The 25,261-nt window shown below is 39.4% G+C and overlaps 2 protein-coding genes across 4 annotated transcripts; both read right to left on the minus strand.

Annotated features, from left to right (window-relative positions):
• Positions 1 to 352: 352 nt before the first annotated feature.
• LOC108668084 (integumentary mucin A.1-like) lies at positions 353 to 839 on the minus strand (the record flags this gene model as incomplete). The annotated part of the gene is made up of 1 exon (XM_018155218.1): positions 353 to 839. A coding segment is annotated over exon 1 (487 nt), but the record flags the coding sequence as incomplete, so codon positions are not given.
• An 8,015-nt stretch (positions 840 to 8,854) lies between these two features.
• On the minus strand, positions 8,855 to 24,660 carry LOC108668086 (PRL-1 phosphatase). 3 transcript variants are annotated; one of them, XM_018155221.2, is made up of 6 exons: positions 24,547 to 24,660; positions 15,265 to 15,381; positions 13,048 to 14,754; positions 12,341 to 12,704; positions 11,897 to 12,028; positions 8,855 to 11,503 (listed from the first exon to the last, which is right to left on the minus strand). In XM_018155221.2, the coding sequence occupies exons 4-6, from the start codon at positions 12,536 to 12,538 to the stop codon at positions 11,234 to 11,236; spliced, it is 600 nt and encodes a 199-aa protein (XP_018010710.1). In that variant the 5' UTR covers positions 12,539 to 12,704; positions 13,048 to 14,754; positions 15,265 to 15,381; positions 24,547 to 24,660; the 3' UTR covers positions 8,855 to 11,233. The 3 variants fall into 3 exon arrangements, with proteins under 3 accessions (XP_018010710.1, XP_018010709.1, XP_018010711.1); XM_018155220.2 differs by lacking the exon at positions 24,547 to 24,660 and adding an exon at positions 19,863 to 20,045; XM_018155222.2 differs by lacking the exons at positions 15,265 to 15,381; positions 24,547 to 24,660 and adding an exon at positions 15,175 to 15,213.
• Positions 24,661 to 25,261: the final 601 nt, after the last annotated feature.

The following is a 25,261-nucleotide window of genomic DNA, read 5'->3' on the forward strand; positions in this document are numbered from 1 at the left end:
CACATGAAAATTTAAATCCAGTGCCACACAGGTGACAGCATTCATATGCAGGAGAATCACCTGCATCACCATATAAGGAGAATCACCTGCAGTGAATTCTGCAGGTGATTTGAATGTGTTGATTCTGAATGTGTTGAAAGTTTGTCACTCTAGAGCCATGAAATTTTAGTATTAAGTATACAAATTTAGATCCAGGGCCATACATGTGACAGCATTCATATGAAGCTCTAAAGGATAATCAATCCATTTAAAACAATGACTTTGCTCTGAATGAGCAGTTTTCTTTTTTGTGCACAATTCCAAGAAGTCCGACATGAAATTTTTTGAACCGAAGACAAATATGAGTTTATACCTGCAGCAGGAGACAGCAGCTGGAGAGTCAGGTTCTCATCCGTCAGGTCCAGGAGGGCATCAGAGGAGCCGCTGTGACTGACGGCCCCACCTGCCAGACTGGTGCTGGTTGGACGGCGGTTGATTGCTCTTTGGGAGCTGGTTGAGGTCTCGGGTTGTGCTGGTACTCTGGTTGTGGTTGAGGTCTCGGGTGGTGCTGGTAGCCGAGTTGTAGTTAAGGTCATAGGTTGTGCTGGTGCTCTGGTTATGGTTGAGGTCTCGGGTGGTGCTGGTAGCCGAGTTGTGGTTACAGGTTGCGCTGATGCTTGGGTTGTGGTTGAGGACACGGGTTGTGCTGGTAGCCGAGTTGTGGTTAAAGTCTCGGGTTGTGGAGGTTGTTGGTTGTAGCGCATCACAAGGTCCGCTAGAGGTGAGAGGTTGGAAGATGGAGAGATTACATTGCTGCTCAATGGAGGGAAATGCGAGCTGCTCCGGGAATGTGAAGCCATGGTGGACAATCTCAAGTTTCTTAACTAATTTTTAAAGCCATCAGTTTTTTTCCAAATCTTCATGTCTGCATAAAATGTATTTCTATTAAATTGCAGACCATTTTGAAGATATGTATGTTTTATAATAATTCCTGATGACCATAGCATAATAAATGCCAGTCAAAGCTGACTCTCAAGAGAACTTTAACAGGATCTGAGGAAGAAATCATACACTCATATTCATGTGATTCATGATGCATGTGATGAATCAATCTTTTCTTGCAATAAAAATTGTATTAATTTATAAAAGTGCTGGATTTATAATACAATAACCATTTTAGCCTCTCTTCTTACTGAATTTGGAATATCAGGCAGATGTTTCCTAAATCTTGGGTGAAAAAGATCAGATCATTTCAGTTTCACAGGTTATTTTCAATAATCACAGGCAAAAATAGAATGTTTTTATTTTTCATTGAAGAAATTGTGAAAGGGCAACAAGAATGGGTGAAATTTGACAGAGTTAATGATATTTTTATTCAATTCACAGGTGGCTCCTGCCCAATTTTCTAGTTTGGCCTTTCACTACAAGATTTAAATTTATTGTTTTTGATAACAAGAATAAAAACTTTTCAAGGTTTTAATTTTTACGATTGGGGTAGAAGCAGCCAGGCAACAGTTGAATTGAGTTATTGAGATGAAAATGTCCATGGTTGAGGTAAATTTTACCTATGCCTGAGACCCTTTCCTTTGCTTAATTTCCAGGGTGCAGAGGGTGCAAGCAGCATCGCCAAGATATGGATTTTAGGCCTAAATGTTGCCAGCCATTTTCAAGATCCATTGCCAGGTAATTTTTAATAAGAAAATGCTACAAGCAACTTTGATAATATATCCCTTACTCTCCACGCACTGCAACACTTACACTCATCGCAATTGATTTCCGTACAAGGTTCCCTGCATCTTCATCCATCCGCCATACCAGAAACTTTACTGTGTGCGCGGTCTTTCAGATTTGCAGTAATTTTGAAGAAATTTCTAAAATACAATAATTTCAATCCAAATGTGTTGGCAAGATCTTCAGAAGTCATAAATTTTGCTGCTGATGCATCGCCAAATATCTTACAATATTCACCCACTTTCTGCACCCTGCACCTTCTCTATTTAATTAGGAAAAACAGCACATTTTGGCCTGCAATTTTTTAAATCACCTGTGAAATGATTGTTGTTACCAACAAATTTATGAAAAAAACCACCCAGCACAATTGGAAAAAAGGGATGTCATAAAAACTAGGTAGTATATACAGGGTGTTTCAGAATTAAGTAACCCTTTTAATTTGTTAATAAACAAAAAACTAAGAACGTTATGAAGTTGAAACTTGTTTTATTTAAAAGAAGAACATTTTTATGGTAATATTGTATCCTAGTTTTTAAATATAATATCTTTTAAATGCCCACCGCAATTGTTTTGACAAAATAGGGCTCTTCTCTTCGTTGCTTTCATAACCTTCATTAGTGTTTCTGACGAGAGTGCAAATTTTTGATATCCGCAAATTTTCGATAAAGATATTTAAATGTGTTTTTTGAAGGATCCTTGTTTTGAAATGGATGCTGTAATCTCGTTGAACTTCTGTTATTGACATCGTTATTGACTGTAGCGATAATTTTTGTTCTTTCTTCTTTGCTGTAGCGAATCATGATGAAAATTTAAGGCTTGATAATTAAACACAAATTTAGCAAGCTATACAGGATAATGACGTAACTATGATACAATATTACCATGAAAATGTTCTTCTTTTAAATAAAACAAGTTTCAACTTCATAACGTTCTTATTTTTTTATTTATTAACAAATTAAAAGGGTTACTTAATTCTGAAACACCCTGTACATCTGTTGACAAACTACGCAGGATGTTTAGGCTGCTAAAAATTGCCACTAATTCTGCAGGAAACTCAAAATAATAATTTAATTCTAATTGAACTTTGTCACATAATCCAGGAAATAAAATAGACAGAAATTTCTGAGCAAGAAGCAATGAGTGACTAACGTTAGCTGAATGCCAGACGCACAATTGCAGCAGCTACTGGATCAGACACAACATTCATGCTTGCCGTAAAGCTTGAGAAACAAATCTTACATGATGGCCATAGTGGCAAACCAGTGATTTTTTAGAATCATTTCATTTTTAATTTCCTCATTTACTCAAAATTTAAAACAACTTCTTAAGTATGATAATGCTGGTATCCAGGATACTTTACTGGTCTACTTATAGGACTCAAAAATGGACTTGAGGGAGAGTCTAAAAAGCTCTCTGCTTTGCCACTACGCATGATGCTCACCATGGTAAAAATACTAATTGGCAACTACAAACTCAAACTTAAATCTACCAAGTGATGAGCATGTGTTTGCCTTTATTTATTGTGGAAGGATGAAATTTCCATTTGGGCCACCCAGGATTTCAAATTGTTCAATAGTTAAATTAAAGATGGCAGAAATCTTCAAACATTTTCATGAAAGAGACATAATCAATAAAAATATGTTTAAAAATTGCTTAAAGTTAAGGCTAGAATTTTGTCTAAAGAAAATAAAATGTTCAACTTAATGTAGGCTAAAAAATTAATGTTGGTCAATCAAGACTAGAGTGTGAATGTGATTGATAAATTGATCTGATATTCTTATCATCTGACATAGGTACCGTAAAATGGGGTAACTTTGACCACTTTTTTTCAAAATGATGCCATTTTTTTACTAGATAAGTTAAACTTAAATTGAAACATGCAAAATACAGGTCTATACTATAGCTTTACTCACCATAAATTGCTGGCTCCTGCCTATCATAGTTTTGATGTAATTTCAAAAAAAAGTGATGGTCTTTGTTACCCCAGCTCTTAGGGTTTCTTTGACCGGGTGGTAAAATCAATTTCATTTTTTGGTAAAATAACTCCAAATTACTCCAGGTTGTGGTGCATTGTAGTAGAACTCTTCTAGTTACATATGCAAAAGACAAATTTTAGGAAAGTGTCATAATTTGCAAATGGGGGGCCCTGCCCCCAATGGGCAAAATGTGACCACCTAATGGCAGCCGTGATGGGGTAACATTGACCGGTTTGGAAATTAAGTTAAAATTACCATATATAAGACTCTGTAGAGTCTGAAACACGGTTTGGAAATTAAGTTAAAATTACCATATATAAGACTCTGTAGAGTCTGAAACATAAAGAAAAAAACATGAATAGGTGTATCAAACATAAAATATGTTATATAGGTACCTATGGTAATTTTAACTTAATTTCCAAGCCAGTCAATGTTACCCCATCACGGCTGCCATTAGGTGGTCAAAGTTACCCCATTGGGGGGCGGCGCCCCCCATTTGCAAACTATGACACTTTTCTAAAATTTGTCTTTTGCATATGTAACTAGAAGAGTTCTACTACAATGCATCAAAACCTGGAGTTATTTTACCAAAAAAGAAAAAAATTGGAGAGGGTACTCCTACAGGCTTTAAATAGTACCTAGCTCTTTTTCGTGGGTCACATTATTAATTTTTTAACCTATTAGATATGCAAACTTTTTAAATCTTTCTATTGTGTTGCGTAGCCTCAGTATTAGGCCTTTGATGGCCATTGACAAAATTTTTCTATGTCAAATCGTTTTTGAGTTTTGGGGGTTTTGTTAAAAAAACGAAAAGTGGTCAAAGTTACCCTGCCAGTCAAAGTAACCCCATTTTACAGTAAACAAAATGGTGAATTGTAATTTGTCAAATTCATTTCAATAATTAGAATTCTAAAATAATTTAGAATGTCTAACCCCAATCATCAAACTTCTGCTCAAACTAATTTAAAATAATTTTCAAATACCTAAACAATAAACCAAAGCTGACTGAACAAATAAAATTAAACTCCTACATTTTTTAATGGCTGAAATAAATATGAATGTAAAAATTACATCTAATCCAAGAGAAAATTATGCAATGCATTATGCAGTCAATACTGAGATCATGAGATAGGTCAGTAGGCTATGCTCCAATTCCCAAATGTTTATGAGAGATTTGTTTCTTTTGGTTGGCCAGTGCTGGTAAAAGTTCAGAGTACCAAGATTGGCGCAGGCCGCAGAGAGATGCGGGTTCAATCCCAGCGGCCAGCTCTGTGCGTCAGTTTCTGGTCAGAATCGGCGAGAAGGCCGGGCAGTTAAGCATAGCATAGCAGAATTTTAGCCATAGTGGCAAAGCAGATAATTTTTTAGACTCTGTCTCAAGTTCATTTTTGAGTCCTATAAGCTAGTATGGAATGTATCTACTTGGTGAGCCGCGACTGAATTTTTCGAGCCGTGGTTTTATGGATTTGCCAGCCGTGATTCCATTTCTACGAGCCGTGATTCTATTTCACCGAGCCGTGAATTCCATATCTCGGCCATGAAAAGCCATTTACGAGGAGCGAATGCAAATTTGTTTACAAAGTTTATGCACGTGTTACCCCAAATCTCTAATTTTACCCTTAAACAGTCAAATGACAACAATAAAATTTGTCTCTACTGTAAGTTCAGCACGTGTTAATATACAGTCTGACCGCTTTGACATGACCGCAACTATGCGCGATCTTCAACAAACGTTTTGTTTATTTGTTTACATTACGATGTTTATGTTTTTTCTGCAAGATATTTTTGGCAGAAACGGTAAAGCAATGCGGATTGCGGAAGTTGAAAATTTTATGAAATGACATGTTTGCGAAGTGCAAACCGCGATTTTTTAATCAAACAAAAATTTTTGACATTCGAGCCGCGAGATTTCATACCTACTGAAATTATATGATATTAGAGTCGCGATATTTCAGACAAAAATAGGACTTTTCCAGACTAGCCTATAAGTAAACCAGTAGAGTATCATGGATACCAGCATTAGCTTACTTAAGAAATTGGTTAAAATCTTGACTAAATGAGGAAATTAAAAATGAACTGATTCTAAAAAAATCTCTGGTTTGTCAAATTGTCACTATGATTGTAGCAGTGAGTTGCAACTTTGCAAGTTCGAGACCGCAAAATGCTGTGAATGTTCTGCACTGTTAAGAATCGGCGACAGGCCTACGGCCTACTAAATGCTGAAACCGCTATTTAACCACTATTTTGCTCTACTTACTGTTGCTGAACAACGTAAACATGGTAAACCATCAAATATCCGATATCGCACGCATATATCATTACCAATAACAGCATTATATTACAACATATATCCAATACAATGTTAAAGAATATTTGGGCGTGGTTGAAAAAAAATTAAAATGAACTGGATGGCTAAAAAATCTCTTGTAACTTGTTTATCAGTCTAGTCAGTGTAGCCTACTCACTAGGTACTCAGTTACCATTGCTGATATGAGAGGATAAAGGATAAAATTTTAGTTTAAATTTTAAAAATGCTTATTAATTTTTTTGCAGTCAGCGGGGAATTGATTTTTAAAGAGCATAGCATATGAGATTAGAAACAAAGCTGCCACACAACAGAACACGACTAGTGTCACCACAAAAGCGCCGGAAGTATACACGTCTTATCAATATCGACCTTGACACTTATTGTGGACGCAATACATGCAAGCTATAGACGACACAACAATAATATCATCATCTTGAACCCAACCTTAACATTTCATTTATACTGACGTAATCAATATTTTAAGGGCACATACTTGGGATATTGGCAAATATTTGCCTTAACTCAAGAACTTTATTAGCAAACATGAAACAAAGAATAATCCGTTATTACATCACTGTTCCATGAGCGGTCAAGAACTCAACTTACCCTAATCGTATTAACAAAAGCCTCAACCTTATGAAAGATTGAGGCTTCAGAGACAACATTGTAATGTAAAAGAAGAATATATCTAATTTGCCCAGGATCTCCGTTTTTTGTTTGTCTGAAGTTGAAGGAGCTCTGGAGACTCGTCCAAGGTAGCCCCGTGACAGTATAGTGCTCCGGATACGCGTAACTGTGCGCAAAAAGCCTGAGTTAAGAAGTGTAAAGAGCAGACACGTTAAGAGACTGCTGCTATTGGACGATACAATCAATGACAAATAATATATGAAATTTGTTTGAACGATATATGCGGGATCTCGGGATAAACTTCGAAGAGATTTTATTTGCAAGGATCGGCGAGTTGTTAGTCTCGGCTTCCCCGAGGACAGAAATATAGGAAACCTAAAAATGTGCACGCGTAGGCTTCTCTGCCTGCCCTCATAAATACCTTCATATACGAGCACAGCTTAATAAAGAAAAATATGTTCAGTTGAATTATGGAATTAGTGTTGGTTCGTCTCCCGAGTTCAGCCTCCCTTTAGAATCCAGCTCCTCATCCTCTCCTATGGGGACCCTGACACGAGTCCTGTTGCACTCTGGGTCACCATGGACAGGGAGCCTCGAATTTGCGTTCTTTTTACAGCACTTCTCTTTAACTTCACTTCTTGTTTGTCTGTCTGCTACAAATCTTATAATCGAAATTAACCACACTTCTACTTATCCTTTCGATCTGAAATTTTGCACACTTGGGTAAAGTTGGAGACAATGCATGAATCAAATGACATAATAAATAATTTTTAAAAATAATTTTTTTTTTCAATAAAAAAAAACTGAAAAAATAATTTTGTCTGCTACAAATCTTATACGTAACTGATGTTTGACACACTTTTACCTGTCCAATTGATCTGAAATTTTGCACACTTGTGTGAATTCGGAAGCAATGCTGGAATCAATTGACAGAATAAATAATTTCGAGAAAAAAAATTTGTATATGCCTATAAAAAAATTGAAAAATTAATTTTTTTAATATTCGAAAATAAAATGAGAAATTTATTGTACATCTTTAACATTGGAGACACTGGATTCTTTAGAAGTGTTGTCTTTAAAAAGACGTGCAACAAGGATAATTCCAGGCTTGAAGGGCAAGTCCTATGAAGAAAGATTGAAGATTATGAAGCTTCCAAGCCTCAGTTATCGACGTCTGCGTGGGGACCTCATTGAAGTATACAAGTATACTCATGGTCTATACAAGGTCCCTGAAGGATTACTAGAATTTGAAACAAGAACCAACACCAGGGGCCACGGCTATAAACTAAAAAAACTGCGCTGCAACTTCTCCACGCGACAAAATTTCTTCTCGCTTCGAATCACCGACATGTGGAACAGCCTCCCCGATGACATCGTTGGCGCTCCAAGTATGAACGCGTTCAAGAACAGACTAGATAAAGCCATGGAAAAATATATGCTCAGATTTGAAATGCCTAGCTCCTTATCGAACCCGGTGGAAGTCTAGTAGCTACTTCAAACTATCGTCAGTCATGAAAAGATCCAGTCAAATGACACGATTTTAGATCTATGAACAAGGCACGAAAAGGAAAAGAATCGGCGACAGGCCACATCAGGCCTACACTTCAGAGCCGACATCACTATGTTATGTTAAAAATTACTTTTTAAACGTATATTGTTGTCCCTTTCTTTCTGTTGGGGCTTCAAAAAAGGCCCTGTTAATTTTTTCCGTTAGGACGACGAATTAAGTTCCTGTTAGTTTTTCCTACTCTGTTAATGGCCACGGATTAGAATCATGTTCCTACTCAGTTTCTAGCGGCGGCGTAGGAGCAGCCCGTCTGGACGTGACGCAAGTGGTGAATAACAAAGTCCTCAGAAAGTGGACAGAAGAAAGAAGACGTGGGACTAGTCCTCTATTTATGGGCCTGTGCATCAATGACAGTAATTTCGTTGGATTCCTTATCCCTGTCTAAATACGAAATAATGTTATATGCATTGGGCAAACCTGAAATTGTACCCATAGGACTGTTCTTGCCTCCACGAACGTCTTGTTGAGTCCCGCTCATTGGTGCTGTCATAACGTGTAGCTATCAAGGCCTCTCTATTTTTCTAGTCTTTTTTTCAGCGTTCAGCGGTGCAGAAACAAAAAAACAGAAGCAAAACGACAATTCATTCTGTAAAATATATCTTATTGAGGTATTTTGCGACACCGCTTCTATACGCTACAAAACAGCAAAAAAAAAAAAAAACAAGGATAATGAAGTAGCCCGACAGTTGTCATTAAATTTTATTCATTATTTAAGCCTATTTCTCCCTGTAAATTTAGGTTTCATCAAAGTAGAAGAATCAGTTCCCGTTGAACAAGCCAAACCTCCCTCCTATTGGCTGCTGACCGCGTGGGGACTCGCTTATTGGACCAATAGCAGCGCTTTAAGTCGCTTGCCAGCGGCACAATAACATAAACTCGCATGCCAGCGGCACGATAATTTCACAACCAAAACAGTAAATAAAGAAACGGTGACAAAATGACCCAGAAAAGATAAAACTTAGCGTGTACGAGAATTCGGACAGAAAACTGTGCAGCGTGTGCGTATACTACGCGAGCATTTCAAACTCAAGATGAAACATACGCAAAGTGAACATATATTCAAAATGGCACCGTAGCAACAGAAGCACCCGAGACTAAACTCTAAAGTTTCGTTCTCAGCGCGATGGTGTCAAGTCATTTTATTTTATGCAGACTGAAAGAAAATAATAGCAAATGATGGTAACAGCAAGAAGAAACACAGAAAAATGAATCATACAAAGTAAGCTTCAACTGCTGAATAGTGCCTGTTGAGTCAAATCAAACCATATCATCCTGAACATATCAATCATCTCTGATCATTATCACTCATCATTCATCTAGACAAATCATTCTCGGGCGTAAAACATATCGAATGGAGCCAGCCATTTATAGAAATACTCAGTGTCATGTAAACAACCCATTTCTTGCCGAGTCATCGTATAAAAACACAGAATTATTTCACCATCAACAGATGTTTATCAAATTTGAGGACCGGAAAAATTATATCTCAAGATCTGGATATTTAAAAGAACACTCATGATAAATAGGACACGTTAGCGACTCAGGAATCACAATAAATAACAATTTTGGTCATTGATAAATAGTGCAAACCAGCTGCGAACAACATGGCATCAATGGGCGTTCAAGATGGCGACCGCGTTGCTACGGCGACTGCGTTGCTATGGCGACCGTGTTGCTATGTCGACCGTGTTGCTATGGCGACCGTGTTGCTATGGTGACCGTGTTGCTATGGTGACCGCGTTGCTACGGCTATAACAACCGCATTGCTATGGCAACTATGACAGTCAGAAGGGAGAGCTTCGTAGTCAATATTTAGTTTTCGTAGTAATAGATCTCAATAATTTGACGTCAATTATGCATAAAAAACTTTAGATTTAAATAAATAGTAGTTGGTAGCAACAAAGCGACGGACGTACAAAACGACTCACGTTGAAATACCAGCATTTTGATAATCCTAAGCTCTTATATCGATGTAAAATTAAAACAAGATGGGTGAGTAGATCAAACCTATGGATTTTAATGCCGGAGCATAAAGCCAAGTTTTCACAGTTATTTAGATTTTCGAACACTGTAAAGCTACGATTTTTAACTCTAAACCTTTCTTATTTTAGCCTCCGATACCAACTCTCCCTAGACACTAACTTCAGCAGCCCTCACTCGTTAATCCAGCAGCTTACAACCCTCAACCCTGGCAAACTTTACAACCCTTCACATACCTCCCCATGCGGGGGTTATCTCTCCCAGCCTCGAACCCTCATAGTTCCCCCACACCCCCATCACACATGGGGGGGGTGGGAGGGTTATTACTAAAGCCTAACCCAAATGACAGTAAATACAGAAAATGTCACAGAAAAATATAAGCAACCAAAGTTCGTCACGTGGCCTTAGGGGGAGGTTTGCATCCCCGTCAGTAGTCTAGGGGGATGAAGTTTTGGGGAAATAAAGGAGTTGCTAAGAAATGGGAGGAGAAATTGGTGGGGAATGGGGGAGGAATTGTTTGTTGGGGGACAGAAAGAAAAATTCCCACCACTACTGCACTCACTAACCCCTCAAGATCCCCAAAGTTCAATCAGAGACACCAACCCAAGGCCATGCTGCAAGCACCGCTTTTGACGGCTACCAAGCGCTGACCAACAGTGATACAGAAAATGAATTGAGCTTTCTGACGCTCGAACCCGCGACTCGCTCCTCTCATCTCAGTGCCGCTACCACTGCGCTACAGTTGTGTCTCATCTCCCAGTACACGTGTCACTACAATCCTGTCGTTGCTGTGGAAGAACCCATACGCCACTGCACCGCATCTAAACGTTCTTGCGGTCACTGCACACACAACACATTACAGGCATCATACAGCACTCACTGCACCACAGAACAACGTTATTCACTCTACCCGACACCAAAGCACCCACATTATTCACAGCACCACAGCAGCATATGATTCACAGGACACCGCATTGCAGTAGCAGACCACAGCACCACAGCACCCCGCCCTCAATGCACACAGCACCCAGCCTTCACTGCACACAGCACCACAGCACACATCATTCACTGGACACAGCACGCAGTGGCAGTCTTGCCGTTCTTGAGCCTGCCCTTGGGCCTGTACTTCTCGAGGTAGGCGAGCTGCTTGGCGTTGATGGCGCCGCGCCGCTTGGTCCTGATGTGCTGCACGGCGTCCTCGTACCGCATGCCCAGCTCCATGAGGGCGATCGCCACCAGCACAGGGGCGCGTCCCAGCCCTGCCACGCAGTGCACGGCCACGGTCGTGCCCACGGCACGGCGGGCACGTACTAGTGACAGCCACTCCTCCACTACCTGCCGGGGGAGGGAGGGGTTAGTGACAGCCACTCCTCCACTACCTGGCGGGGGAGGGAGGGGTTAGTGACAGCCACTCCTCCACTAGGCAGGTGGGGCAGTAACCCACCTGAGCAGGTGGGGCAGCAGGTGGGGCAGCAGGTGGGGCAGCAGGTGGGGCAGCAGGTGGGGCGGCAGGAGGGGCAGCAGGTGGGGCAGCAGGCGGGGCAGTAACCCACCTGGGCAGGTGGGGCAGTAACCCACCTGAGCAGGCGGGGCAGTAACCCACCTGAGCAGGCGGGGCAGTAACCCACCTGGGCAGGCGGGGCAGTAACCCACCTGAGCAGGTGGGGCAGTAACCCACCTGGGCAGGCGGGGCAGTAACCCACCTGGGCAGGCGGGGCAGTAACCCACCTGGGCAGGCGGGGCGGTGCCGTCATCAAAGACGAGGTTGGTGACGGTGATGCCGTGCTGGGCGAGCAGGTCCGTCTGGTAGGTGGGCTCGCACACGCGCACCACGTCCTTCACGGAGTGCCGGCACAGCTCCTGCGGGGGGCGTGGGAGTTAGGGCGGCGTACAGAAGTTAGGGGGGCGTTGAATTGGCATAGGGACACTTGAGGAACTTTGGGAGAAGTTACCCCGACATTGAGAAAAGTTACCTCAACAAGGAGCATAGTTACCCCAAACCGGAACATAGTTACCCCAAACATGTGTTAAGCTACCCCAACCAAGAAAATAGTTACCCTGAACATTTGTTAAGTTAATCCAACAAGAAATATAGTTACCCTAAACAAGATCTAACACGATTATAATTTTTTCTCCTATATAGACCCACCTATTGTCCCAAAATAGACCCACCTCGATGTAGGCCACCATGGTAGCGTCGCTGGGACGGTCCGTGATGAGGAACTTCATGTCCTTGAACTCAATCTCTGAGGGGGCCGGTCTGATGTTCTTACCCACTCGGGGGGCGAAGGCTTGGGGGGGCGGCGCCCCACCCCCACTAGAGATGCTGTCCCGACCCCCCGGGGTTGCTGTGATTCCCCCACCGTTCATGGCGGCTGTACAACGCAGCGAAATTTCACGACAAATGATGGTGGTTTGATTTTACAGCGCAGTTCTCAGATGATGTTTGATTTTACGGAAAATGGAGCGGTGACGGGGCTTGACAGAGGATTGATGGAGAATGACAGAGCTTCGTACAGGATACGGTAGCGTGGACCTGTAAGTAGATGACAGTGTCAGCCAGGGCAGAATAACGAAAATGAGACAGAAGATGACAGAAAGTGACATGCAAGACGGCAATACTGAAGTTGAACCCAAAGTTTTGAAATCCAGAAAGTGTTTCCTCAAAAACATATAAAATACAAATCTCTTTAATACTATCTAAAAAATCTATAATACAAAAAGTCTATAGTAAAAAAGTTTTCTGGGAGCAATACACAAATTTCTGCTGGAATATTTGCTCTAACTAATGCTTATGACAGATAAAAATGAGGCAGTTCTACTTTCATTATAAAATCCAGTCATGTTTCAGTATGTAATCTTTTATTTTATAGTTTTACCAAGAGAAGTTAAGCAGTTCCTTGATTGTAGGGCGACTGTAGAGAGCCTGTAGGGGCGACTGAATCACGACTGTAGGCCAACTGTAGGCCAGCTGTATGGAGACTGTAGGGCGACTGTAGCCTGGTAACTTCAAGTAAACAAGGACAAACTAGAGCAGCAGTGAAGAATTATCTGACAGGCGGGAGGTGATGTTCACTCTTGTTCAGGTGGCCAAACTTGACGGTGTTGCAAACAAACTCTTGAACATTTACAGCCTTGCGTGGATCAGAAAAAGATTTCCTCAGTTCATGAACTCCACACAGCGGAGATTGAGTGGACTCTTGCAGTGCGTGTTCTTTTGTGCGTGTAGAAATACGGACCGGGTTCTTGTTCACCAGACGTCTGAAAAGACCAGACCTTCTAAAGCACAGACGTTGGTTCTTGGAGCGGATAAACCACGTAGAACTTGGTAGTGTACAGCACACACGGAGAGTTACTAGGTTCTTCCTGAGGCCAGAACTCTGCCTGTAGAACCTTTGACCAGGAAATGTGCTATGTGCTGCAACCAAAACTCTCCTCTTCACACTCAACAAGCCTGCAACACTTAGTCTCTTGCTATATGAGCCTCCTTCTGCACTTGGTGCAGCACCTTCTGCACCACCACCAGTCTCTCCCTTGGTGGAGAAACTCTCACAAACCTCCGCCAGCTTATATGGGGTACGGCTGTAGGGGTACTTTTGCTGGGGTACGGCTACAGCTGGTACCTCTGTGTGGTATGGTTCTAAGGATATGGCTGCAAAGGTACGCAATAGATGCAGAAACTTCCGTTCTCTTCCTTAATGGCTTACAAAAGTTATTTCAATCAAGGCTCCAGACACCAATATCTAAATTCAGAAAAATATTTTACCTCTTTACTCTTGAGAAAACTGTATGTAATTGTTGCTTGGAAATAAGTTACTATACAACATACACTAGTTGGCTGAAGACAATGCACAAACAATCTAGCCTTGCACACAAACTTTCCGCTACCAAGCAAATTGTGCAACACTTGATTCGCCGACACCAAGAGTTAGTGCGAGAAAAGCACGTATATAAACAGACACTGCAGAGATCAATAATATATCTTAAGATGAACAATACTATCAAAATATTGCCTTCTTCACAAGCTCCAAGACTCACATACACAATAAAATAATCTCTTCACTTTCTCTTCTCAAAGTAAATGTGTACAAAGATTTTTGCTTCTCACTGAAAATGCAATGGGTGTTTCAGAGTCACTTCACAATAACCCTAAACTTCACTTAAATTCAGCGGTGTGTCCAAGGAAGACTCAATGCTTCTGGAAAATCAATCTTTAATAGTCAAATAAATTTTCTTTAACTGAAATTTCAACTTCAACTAGTTTTCAGATGTATATGGACCTTGTATTTATTTTTCCTTTTTTCTTGAATGGCTTTGGAAGAACTTCGGAGAAAAATTCACCCGAAGATTTGCACCAGTGAGAACAATTTTTACCAAGAGAAGAACAAGTGTGGGGCGAGTGGGGAACAAGAGTGGGGTGAGTGGGGAACAAGAGTGGGTGTTTTGGTGCTGGGGAAGACTTGGTAATTCGAATGATAAGCTATGCCGGGGCAGATGTTGTTAAGGCGGGCGCCACGAGCCTCCCATGTGATGGTTCCTCAGCGGCGACGGAGGGCACTGGCCGGGACAAGCGGGTGACAGCGGCACTGTGGGGAGAGGGGGCGTTATTCGAGTTCGAGAGGGGGCAATGTAGGGGGCGTTATTCGAGTTCCAGAATATCACCTAAATATATAAAGATATAAATATATTTAGATCCAATTTAGTATGTGTAATTGTTGATATATTTTACCTATCCTGAATTCCAACCTGATCGGGGGCACTGTGGACAGTATTGCCAGAAAAAAAGTAAAAAATTCATTTAAAGACAATACATCACACATCCAGCATATATACCACAATATTAATGCAGGGGAAAGAGATATTGTAATTTATAGGGTTAAAAACAAACTAGAGAGCAAATGCAAAACATTATGATATGAAACAAGCAATAGCAAACTTTGAGGTACTTTATGGAGCATGTGAGAGCACCATGCACATTTAGTTACATGGTAGTGTGCCTCACTCACCGTGTGAAGCGTGTATGTTTAGTCGTGTGGCAGCAGTACACTCACCGTGTGAAGCGTGTATGTTTAGTCGTGTGGCAGCAGTACACTCACCGTGTGAAGCGTGTATGTTTAGTCGTGTGGCAGCAGTACCGTGTATTGAGCCTTGCAGAATTCCCCAGACGCCTGCAGCAGTTCCATGAGAGAGTAGCCTCTGCCGCTCAACACCAGCTGTGGGCAATACAGAGCTTATAGAATATACAGCCTCGTATGTACTGTGTTACATCATATGCTTCCTATATAATATAATGCATTTACACCTTGTTATATAATATTCTTCTTATATAATAAGCTTGTTATATAATATTTTGCCCTGTGTACCTTGTTATATAATAAGCTTGTTATATAATATATCACCCACTATGTACCATACCGGTATAGACTATTGATTAGCAGAGGTAAAAAAACCGATAATTTAATTACCTCGTAATGATTACCCCTGATGGGAATTCATCAATTACCGTAAAATGGGGTAACTTAGACCACTTTTATTTTTATAAATGATGCCTTTTTTTTACTAGCTAAATTAAACTTGAATTGAAACATGCAAAATACAGGTCTATACTCTAGCTTCACTCACCATAAATTGCTGGCTCCTGCCTCTCATAGTCTTTATGTAATTTCAAAAAAAGTGATGGTCTTTGTTACCCCAGCTCTTGGGGTAACTTAGACTGGGTGGTAAAATCAATTATATTTTTTGGTAAAATAACTCCAAATAACTCCAGGTTTTGGTGCATTGTAGTAGAACTCTTCTAGTTACATATGCAAATGACAAACTTGAGGAAAGTGTCATAGTTTGCAAATGGGGGGCGCTGCCCCATAATGAGGGAAATGTGACTACCTAATGGCAGCCCTGATGGGGTAATATTGACTGGCTTGGAAATTAAGCTAAAATTACCATATATAAGACTCTGTAGAGTCTGAAACATAAAGAAGAAACATAAATAGGCTGTCAAACATAAAATATGTTATATATGGTAATTTTATATTAACTTCCAAGCCAGTCTATGTTACCCTGTCAGGGCTGACATTAGGTGGTCTAAGTTACCCCATTTGGGGGTGGCGCCCCCCATTTGCAAACTATGACACTTTCCTAAAATTTGTCATTTGCATATGTAACTAGAAGAGTTCTACTACAATGCATCAAAACCTTGAGTTATTTAAACAAAAAATAAAAAAATTGGAGGGGGTACTCTGACAGGCTTTAAATAATAGCTTTTTTTCGTGGGTAACATTTTTAATTTTTTAACCTATTAGATATGCAAACTTTTCAAATCTTTCTATTGTGTTATGTAGCCTCAGTATTAGGCCTTTAATGCCCATTGACAAAATTTTTCTATGTCAAATAGTTTTTGAGTTGTGGGGTTTTTGTTAAAAAAATGAAAAGTGGTCTAAGTTACCCCGCCGGTCCAAGTTATCCCATTTTACGGTACTGAATGCAGTGAAGAGTATTTCAATAAAATATGCAAGTGTTTCATATACATTGTATATCAATGTCTAGAACATGTGAATGACTAAAAATGAGACTTGTAGCCTGCAAAAAAATTTGATAACCAAAAATTTTTAGCTTTCTTTCAATGTATAAATACCATCCATCTCTCCACTAGTGGGTTCCAAGATTTATTATCAAATAACTTTGTACAGCCGGAACAGAGATAATATGTTAAAAAAATTTTATAAACAAAAAAATGAAGCATTGATGACATTGCACCAGCTTTTTTATAAGATCATAAGATGACGCCTCAAGTATTTCTAATGTGATGCCTAAAATACTTGCAAGAACTTGAAATAAATGTGGACATCAGCAAAGAATGCAGAACTCCATGACACACCTAGAATGTGAAACAAGCTCACACCCACAACACGCAAGCAACAAAATGCCTGCACCCACAACACGCAAGCAACAAAATGCCTGCACCCACAACACACAAGCAACAAAATGCCTGCACCCACAACACGCAAGCAACAAAATGCCTGCACCCACAACATGACTGAGGTGCCAACAATGCAAGTGTTGGCAGTTAGCCAGGCACCTGCTGAGACACACACGCAGCTATCAATCTGGGCACGCAGGCTGCCAAAAAAAACTTCAGTTGCATCTGTGGGCATGCTCAATGTTTTTAAGCCCTATTTGCCTATGGACAACCTAACCCTAATTCATGCAAATCCAAGCAGGCACCTGAGATTTAGAAAAATCTAATAGTAAAGCCAAGATACCTAGCAGAAATCCATTTTCTGAATGTTTTTTTTTTCAACATATTCTTATCAACTTGACAATATTAATAAATTAAAATGGGAAACAATTGGATAAGCACAACTGAAAATCACTCTTGCTCTGTTGTGCTAGTCTGCATTTTCCTAATTTTTTATGATTAATATGTATGGTAGTACTGTAATGGTAATCTTAATGGTAATTGTCACCAGCCTGTCTGCAGGAAGTGGTGGATGCCAATCAATTTATAATAAAACTAGAGAATTGCTTACAATATATCTTGATTTAATTGAAATGATATTGTTTGCACCAAGCTTAGCTCAGCATTGAAATCTTCAAAACAAGATCATAAACAAAAAAAATATAACTCAGTACTCACTGCAGTGAGCGACACAGAGTGCATTTTTTTGTTGACGAAAACGTGAAGTCACGGACAGACAGACAGACAGACAGACAGATGGACATGACAAGCACAGTAGGGCATTTTTTACATGAATGAGAAAAATGCACTATTGTGCTTGCCATGTCAGTCTGTCCGTCCGTCCATGACTTCACATTTTTGTTGAAAAGAAAATGCATGCTGTCACTTGCTGCAGTGAGTACAGAGTGCTATTTTTGTATGACTGAGAAAGATGGAATAGACCAAGACTCGTGAATCTTCACAGGTTGCTTCTGAAGATTGGGGATGAGAGTTTGTCATTTAAATAGATAAACACATTAAGTGCATCTATGTTGTATTCAGGGCATATTCCCTACCAGTGGCGCAACCCACTGGTGGGTCGTGCTGCACTTAATGTGTTAAGGGCAAAATACTGCAAGTGTCAGGGGGAAGAGTGAAACTTGTTATAAATACCATTGGAATAACACCATTTATTTCTATAGTTTGACGCAGCCACATTACTCATAAATTGTTATCTATATTCATACAGTAGTGTTATCACTGAAAGCTCTTCCCGGTATTTCAGTAATTCCAGTAAAATTGAATCTATACACATGATGCATCTCCAACATATCTTTTTCCATACTTTACAGACTGGAATACCAATTATCAAATATTCATCAAGTTTGATCATATAGAATCCCAGATTAGAGAAGCATTATAAATGATTACTTGAATTTTGCATCTGTTTGAGCTCAATTATGGTCCATTAGAATAAACTTCACCCTGTATATAATTAGAATGCTGAATCATTATGAGTGCCACAACTTGTGGTGAAACACAGCCTGCATTTTGCCATCACACAACTCCCACGATGGAATTCCAGGAAGCAAAGTGACACACCAGAGATTTTTCAGAATCAGTTCATTTTCAATTTCTTCATCTACTCAAAATATAAGCCAAAATCTTATGTATGATGATGCTGGTATCCATGATACTTTGCTGGTCTACTTATAAGACTCAAAAATAAACTTGAGAATGAGTCTAGTCTAAAAAAAACTCTGCTTTGACACACTATGTGCACCTTAGTGACCTAGCATTTGATTAAATAAAATGAAACCAGATTTTCCTTATATAAATCTACTTATAATTTGAAATAAAGCAGCCACTAGCAAATATCTGGAAATTCTGCACAACATCAATGATCCACAAGACAGATTTGAGCTTGGACAAAAAGCTTGTGGCTTATAAAATTGATTTGTGGTGCACAAAAATATTTTTCACATCTGCAAAATTCACAGAGATTCAGCCAAAAAATCTAGAAATGGATCTCAAAGCCAATCTGAAATTTCACTTGGTACCGTAAGTTCTAAAAATTGTTGGTAGGCTACAAACTATCACCATAAAGGCAATTTTCAGAATTGCAAGCAAAGTTGTGCTATTATTTTTATTTTACTTGGAAGAAATTTGGCAATGGCCATAAAAAAGGAGGAAATAGATGGCAAGCTTGCACATTCTCATGTTATTTATTCACTGGTGGCAACCGGCAAAATGGATGTTCACCATAGAGATAGATAGGCTTAGTATGATAGATTTATTAAAATTAATTTCATATTTAATTTTACTGCTCTAGCTATTCAAGTTCAAAATTTGATCAATTTTTTGTGTAGTAATGCTGGTATCTATGATACCTTACTGGTCTAGTCTGCTAATAGGGATAAAAAAGAAAGTCTTTAAAAAAAAGTCTCTGCTTTACCCGCCCTTTGCCACTTTGACTGTGGCTATGGCTTCTAACATTCACAGACAGATCGTGATCAAAAACTAGTACAAGAAAGTTTACTAAAAAATAGCTATTGATTGAAGGTCCTCCTGAAATATTCCTATATTAAGCAGATTCAGTCTTAAAGATTGTGTTATTTCACCAACCATAATCTATTGTATCATAAGTGATAATCACATGGCTGATGCCTCTGGCTCTTGTAGTCTGTACGAGAATTGTCTAGAGACGAGTAAGACACCTGAGACACCCACCCCTGGGCGATCTAAATAACTTTTATTTACCTGATTGCAATTTCCTCCACAATACTTCAATTTCATGTTTTGACGGACTCGCAGCACACTTCAACGTTCTTGCAGTTAAGCAAGAAAATCTTTAGACAAGATCACCAACAGTGAATGAACCCAAGCGGGAATGTACGGCTACACAGGAGCGCACAGACAACACACCTCCACTTGTGAATGCTGAAGCACAACTGCAGAATGCCAGATGTGATGGCGTCTGCGCGATGGATAACACCATATCCAGTCATTCATTAGGTGTAAAATCCTATATACATTTGACACCACATGATATGAAAGGATCAAATATATTGATAAGAGATTATAATTCATCATTAGTAAGCCAACTAATAAAAGGTATTGTAATAAATTCGTAGACATGACGAAATCGTTTCGAGATGACGACCGCTAGGTGGCGCAATGACCGACCGCGTTCACGAAACGAATCTCTTCACAGAGGTCGATATAATCTATTAAAAAACTAAGTTTATCCTCTTTCGCGGAACACATGAATATCTCCGCGGACTCATGGAAGGTGAATAAACCACACGAAGCCATGGACTGATTCACCAATAACGTCAACATCAACAACAACGGCATGAACAATAACCAAGAATAACAACAGCTTGAGACAGACACAGTGAGTAACGTGAACACAAATTAGGCGTATGAACACTTGACCACTTGCATGTCTATTTTGAATTTGGTCTTTGTTATCATTTATCATGACTTCTAAGGTATCGTGTGTTATACGGTATCGTATCGTGTGTTATACGGTATCGTATCGTGTGTTATACGGTATCGTATCGTGTGTTATACGGTATCGTATCGTAGCAGTGCAGCACGGGGCGAGGCAGAAACGCAATTTATACAGATTGCATTTATACAGTTCTGTATAAACGCAATTTATACAGAAATTACAAGGCAATTCGTGCGGCAAAGTTCCGTGCCCACAAGGTTCATTCCTCCGTTTCGTTTAAATTCGTGACGTATTCGTTTAAATTCCCGACGTATTATTCGTTGGCATGGCACGTGAGTTCGCAAGGTTTTATACCAAATGAACTTCTCGACAAGGATCAAAGTATATAAAACTTCGTATCGTCAGTTCTGCGCCAAGTTATGCAAGATCATGGGGGAAACTGCGAAGCTTGGTACGCAGCAGCAGGAGCATAAACACTCGACCTCCTGTCACGCGCAGCGTCAACTGCCAACTGATGTCCTAGGGTTGCCAGATGTTACCAGGAGAAAACTGCCTAACTCGGTAACATAATTACATAAACGACCATAATTATATTTTGGAAAAATTTGCAATATGCAGTACAAGAATTAAAATTTCGTGTTTCTCATACGTTGCGATATACAATATATTTAGAGGCATTGGTCAACAACTGCTGGTCAACAATTTAAAAAATATAACTCAGTACTCACTGCAGTGAGTGACAGAGAGCGCATTTTCTCGTCGACGAAAACTTGACGTCACGGACAGACGGACGGACAGACAGACAGACAGACAGACAGACGGACGGACGGACGGACATGGTAAGCACAATAGTGCATTTTTTTCCATAAATGAGAAAATGCGCTAAAAATAGCCCCGCGTCTAAGATGGCTGAAGAAAAAAGCCTATCTGGCAACCGAACCGTCGTACGTCCGCCAGCCGTCGTCACGTGATGACGGTATACATTTTCCACAGAAATATCATCGCGTGATAGCGAGAACGAACCGAGTCACTCCAATCCACTATAATCAGGAATAATCCACTACAGAACAATATAATCCCCCACAAAGGAATATAATACCACAAAGGAAAATAATCTATAAAGGAATGCTAATCCATACAAAGGAATATAATCCCATACGAAGGAATAGGATCTTCCAAAAATGAAAATGATCTTCTACAAAGGAATAGTATCCTCTGCAAAGAAATTTAATCACCTTCACAGATATACAATCCCCTTCACAGGAATAAAATTCTCAACAAAGGAATATAATTCCCCTTAAATAATGAAGATTCAAATGCAGTAAAATATCTTATGGTTACAATTAAAATATATCACACTAATTCATATAGCGACACTTTCATAGTTAGGGCGGCCGTAGCACTAATACGCTCTGCTTTCAACACTGATTATTTTTTTGTCGCCAAATGCAACTAAAAAAAATTAATTGCAGAATTTGTCTGGAAAGAAGAAACCTGACTGACAAACCAAATATTTTTTAGCATCAGTTCATTTTTAATTTTCTAATTAAATGGGAAAATTACAAGCAAGTACATTCATTGTACATTCAGCCAGTCACAATGAGAGCTAAAATGTCAAGATGGCATTTAGTGCATCAGTATTTAGACAAAAAAAAGGACAAAAGCTCATCAGTATTTAGACAAAATCCCACTGATCTTTCTGAGATACGGTATGGACTATGGACGATACGTAAGATGCCATGCCGGCGCACGTCCGACAAGGTCACAAGGTCAGGGTATGACGTCACGAGTTCAGAGTATGACGTCACTATGACGTCAGAGGTCCTTCAATGGGACGTGTTATATAACCAACTGAGGGCATCAGCTGGTCCAACTGAGGGCATCAGCTGGTCCAACTGAGGGCATCAGCTGGTCCAACTGAGGGCCTCCGAACATCGATCTCCCTACCAATCATCGACGGCTTAGAGACGGAGGACGACGAAGGCGGCGCATCAGCATGGCTTCGGACGAAGATATCATAAGTTTAAGTAAGTTTGGAGTAAGACGCGAGTGTCCTACGCGATATCCGGTACACGAGAGAATTTATGAACACAGAATTTGTGAATTTGAGGACATTTGGCAACAGCGCATCAATTTTTGAGGAGATTTGGCAACAGCGCATCAATTTTTGAGGAGATTTGGCAACAGCGCATAAATTTTTGAGGACATTTGGCAACAGCGCGTTTGATTTTTGAGGACATTTGGCAACAGCGCACTAATTTTTGAGGACATTTGGCAATAGTGCATAAATTCTTTTAGGATATTTGGCACCAGCGCACTAATTTTTGAGGACACTTGGCACCAGCGCAGTAATTTTTAAAGACATTTGGAACCATCGCAGTTGATTTTGAGGACATTTGGCACCAGCGCAGTAATTTTTGAGGACATTTGGCACCAGCGCATCAATTTTTGAGGACATTTAGCAACATCGCACTAATTTTTGAGGACATTTGGCAACCACGTGGGTGTAAATTCGTGGCTAAATTTCTGGCATATAAAATCCAACCTGAAATTTGCGAAATACGACACAAGAAAAAATAAAATGGGGTCATATTTGAGGTGAAATTAAAAGGGATAGCGGCAAAGCAGAGGATTGTAGATGTAACAATCAAATGATAGTTATGATAAGAGGAGATAGCGCTTATCTAGCGCGTGACGTGACTGCGTTTGAGGTATAAGGCCGCCGTGTGTCTGTCCCGTCAAAAATAATATATATAATAAAATTAAGTATATAAACGCAGATTATAATAGCAAGTAATAAAGGACGGTACATACAATATAGAAATTCTGAGGCAATTTTGACTGTAATTCATATTTTAAGGGCATATATTTCAACAGTTCACACATTTATGGGGACTTTTAGCTTCCAAATCAAGTAATTTTGGGGTAATTATCACAGATGCCAAAACCCACAATAAAAATCAAACTAAATGTGAAGTATATAAGAAACAAAACTATATATATATTATATATACGTTTTTGAAAGTATTTTTGAACTATGTAGTAACTTAATAGTATTTTTAAACTATGTGGTGGACGATTGCGACTGCCCTATATTACACGAGTCGCAGTTATAAACAAATATATAATATTGGTCAGAACTACGACTTGTATGGTTATATAATATGTACCGAATGTTATTGACTATGAAATTATTTCGATTGCGCTATAAAGATGTGGTCACGTTTTCTTTATAAAATAGATATTATTATATAATATCATTTAAAATGGATGTATAAAATAAATAAAAAAAAATATTAAAAAATAGAATTAAAATATTATGTAGGCTGGCGACAGAAGTGCTGTGGCAACTCATGTAGCAGTAACGTAAAAATTGCTAAAGAATATCTTGATTCAGTTAAAAACTAATAGCATTTAAAAATAAGTGTGGGGTTTAGTTCAGTAGTTAGCGGAAGTTAAACGTTTGAAGTGAACCTAAGGCAGGAGGCTACCATATTAGCCACTCTGTGCGTTACGCTCAGACAAATAGATGGATCACATTGTCCGAATATTAGCACACTTGTTGCGTGCAGCACTGAAACGTACATTTTCCTTGCAAAACTTGGTCAAGATGACTCACATGAGGGCAAAAGTACATAGATATTAGGACAAAGTTTCGTGAATTTATTTGAGTGTACCAACTGTCGAGCAGAGCTACCATTGAAGGTTATTCGTAGTCTCTTCCTCATACGTCACAGATTCTATTATATAAAAAACACGCATGCAAATCATGTAAAAATAAAGTATCGTAAGTTTAATTATTTATCCGCTATTGAAGTTCTCCGGAATTTTTTGTATTTTCCGGACTGGAACTTTTCGTAAAAAGATAAGATCGGTCGAACCGTCCCACGTGTTTCTTCCGAAACGCGGAACTGCGGAAGGACTAAGATTGTGAATTAAAACAAGATTATAGATAATATACGAGATATTTTAACAAGGTTGACTTACCATTCGATATGCAACGCAGCGAAAATCCGCTAGTTTACTACACGAACAGCTTTTCTTCATACTAGAATATGACAGCGCTTAGGAGCGAGCGATGATGCACCTCACCTCACAACGTCTCAACTGACACTGGCTATTATCATACACTTGGCAGCTAGAGGCGCCACCGTCCAAACGTACGAACATGCTCAGCTGATTGCATATTTCATCTCAACATGACCTCTATTAAACGCATACTAATAAATTCCATATCAAATCGTCGTATCTTATCTAAAAATGTTAAAGTTTTATGATTCGTTCAATATGCTTCCGGCACTAGGTTTTCCTTCAACATCGACAAAAGAAACATTTTTCTAGAATGATCTTTCTTTCTGTACATATATGTGCATTTATAGTATTTATAGGACCAAATCTATCATTGACTTTCCAGAAGGTCAGTTTACAGCGGTCAATTTTGCCTCTTTTTTAAAATTATTGATCTATTTAAACTAAATACGACTGAAATTCATGTCATTAATAGATCCCTGAGTAACATATTCCCATATTTATATATTTTAATCACTTACTGCATTATTAGAATAAAATTGAAACAAATAACCATTTCAAATATTATATACATAGTCATAAATTTTTAAAATTACAAGTTAATAAACCATCTGATCAGGCAGCATTAGGTTGTCATGACAACGATGTATTTCTTATCTACAAATGTACGATA

Source organism: Hyalella azteca, unplaced genomic scaffold (genome assembly GCF_000764305.2).
Source record: "Hyalella azteca isolate HAZT.00-mixed unplaced genomic scaffold, Hazt_2.0.2 contig12308, whole genome shotgun sequence".
Lineage (NCBI taxonomy): Eukaryota > Metazoa > Arthropoda > Malacostraca > Amphipoda > Hyalellidae > Hyalella > Hyalella azteca.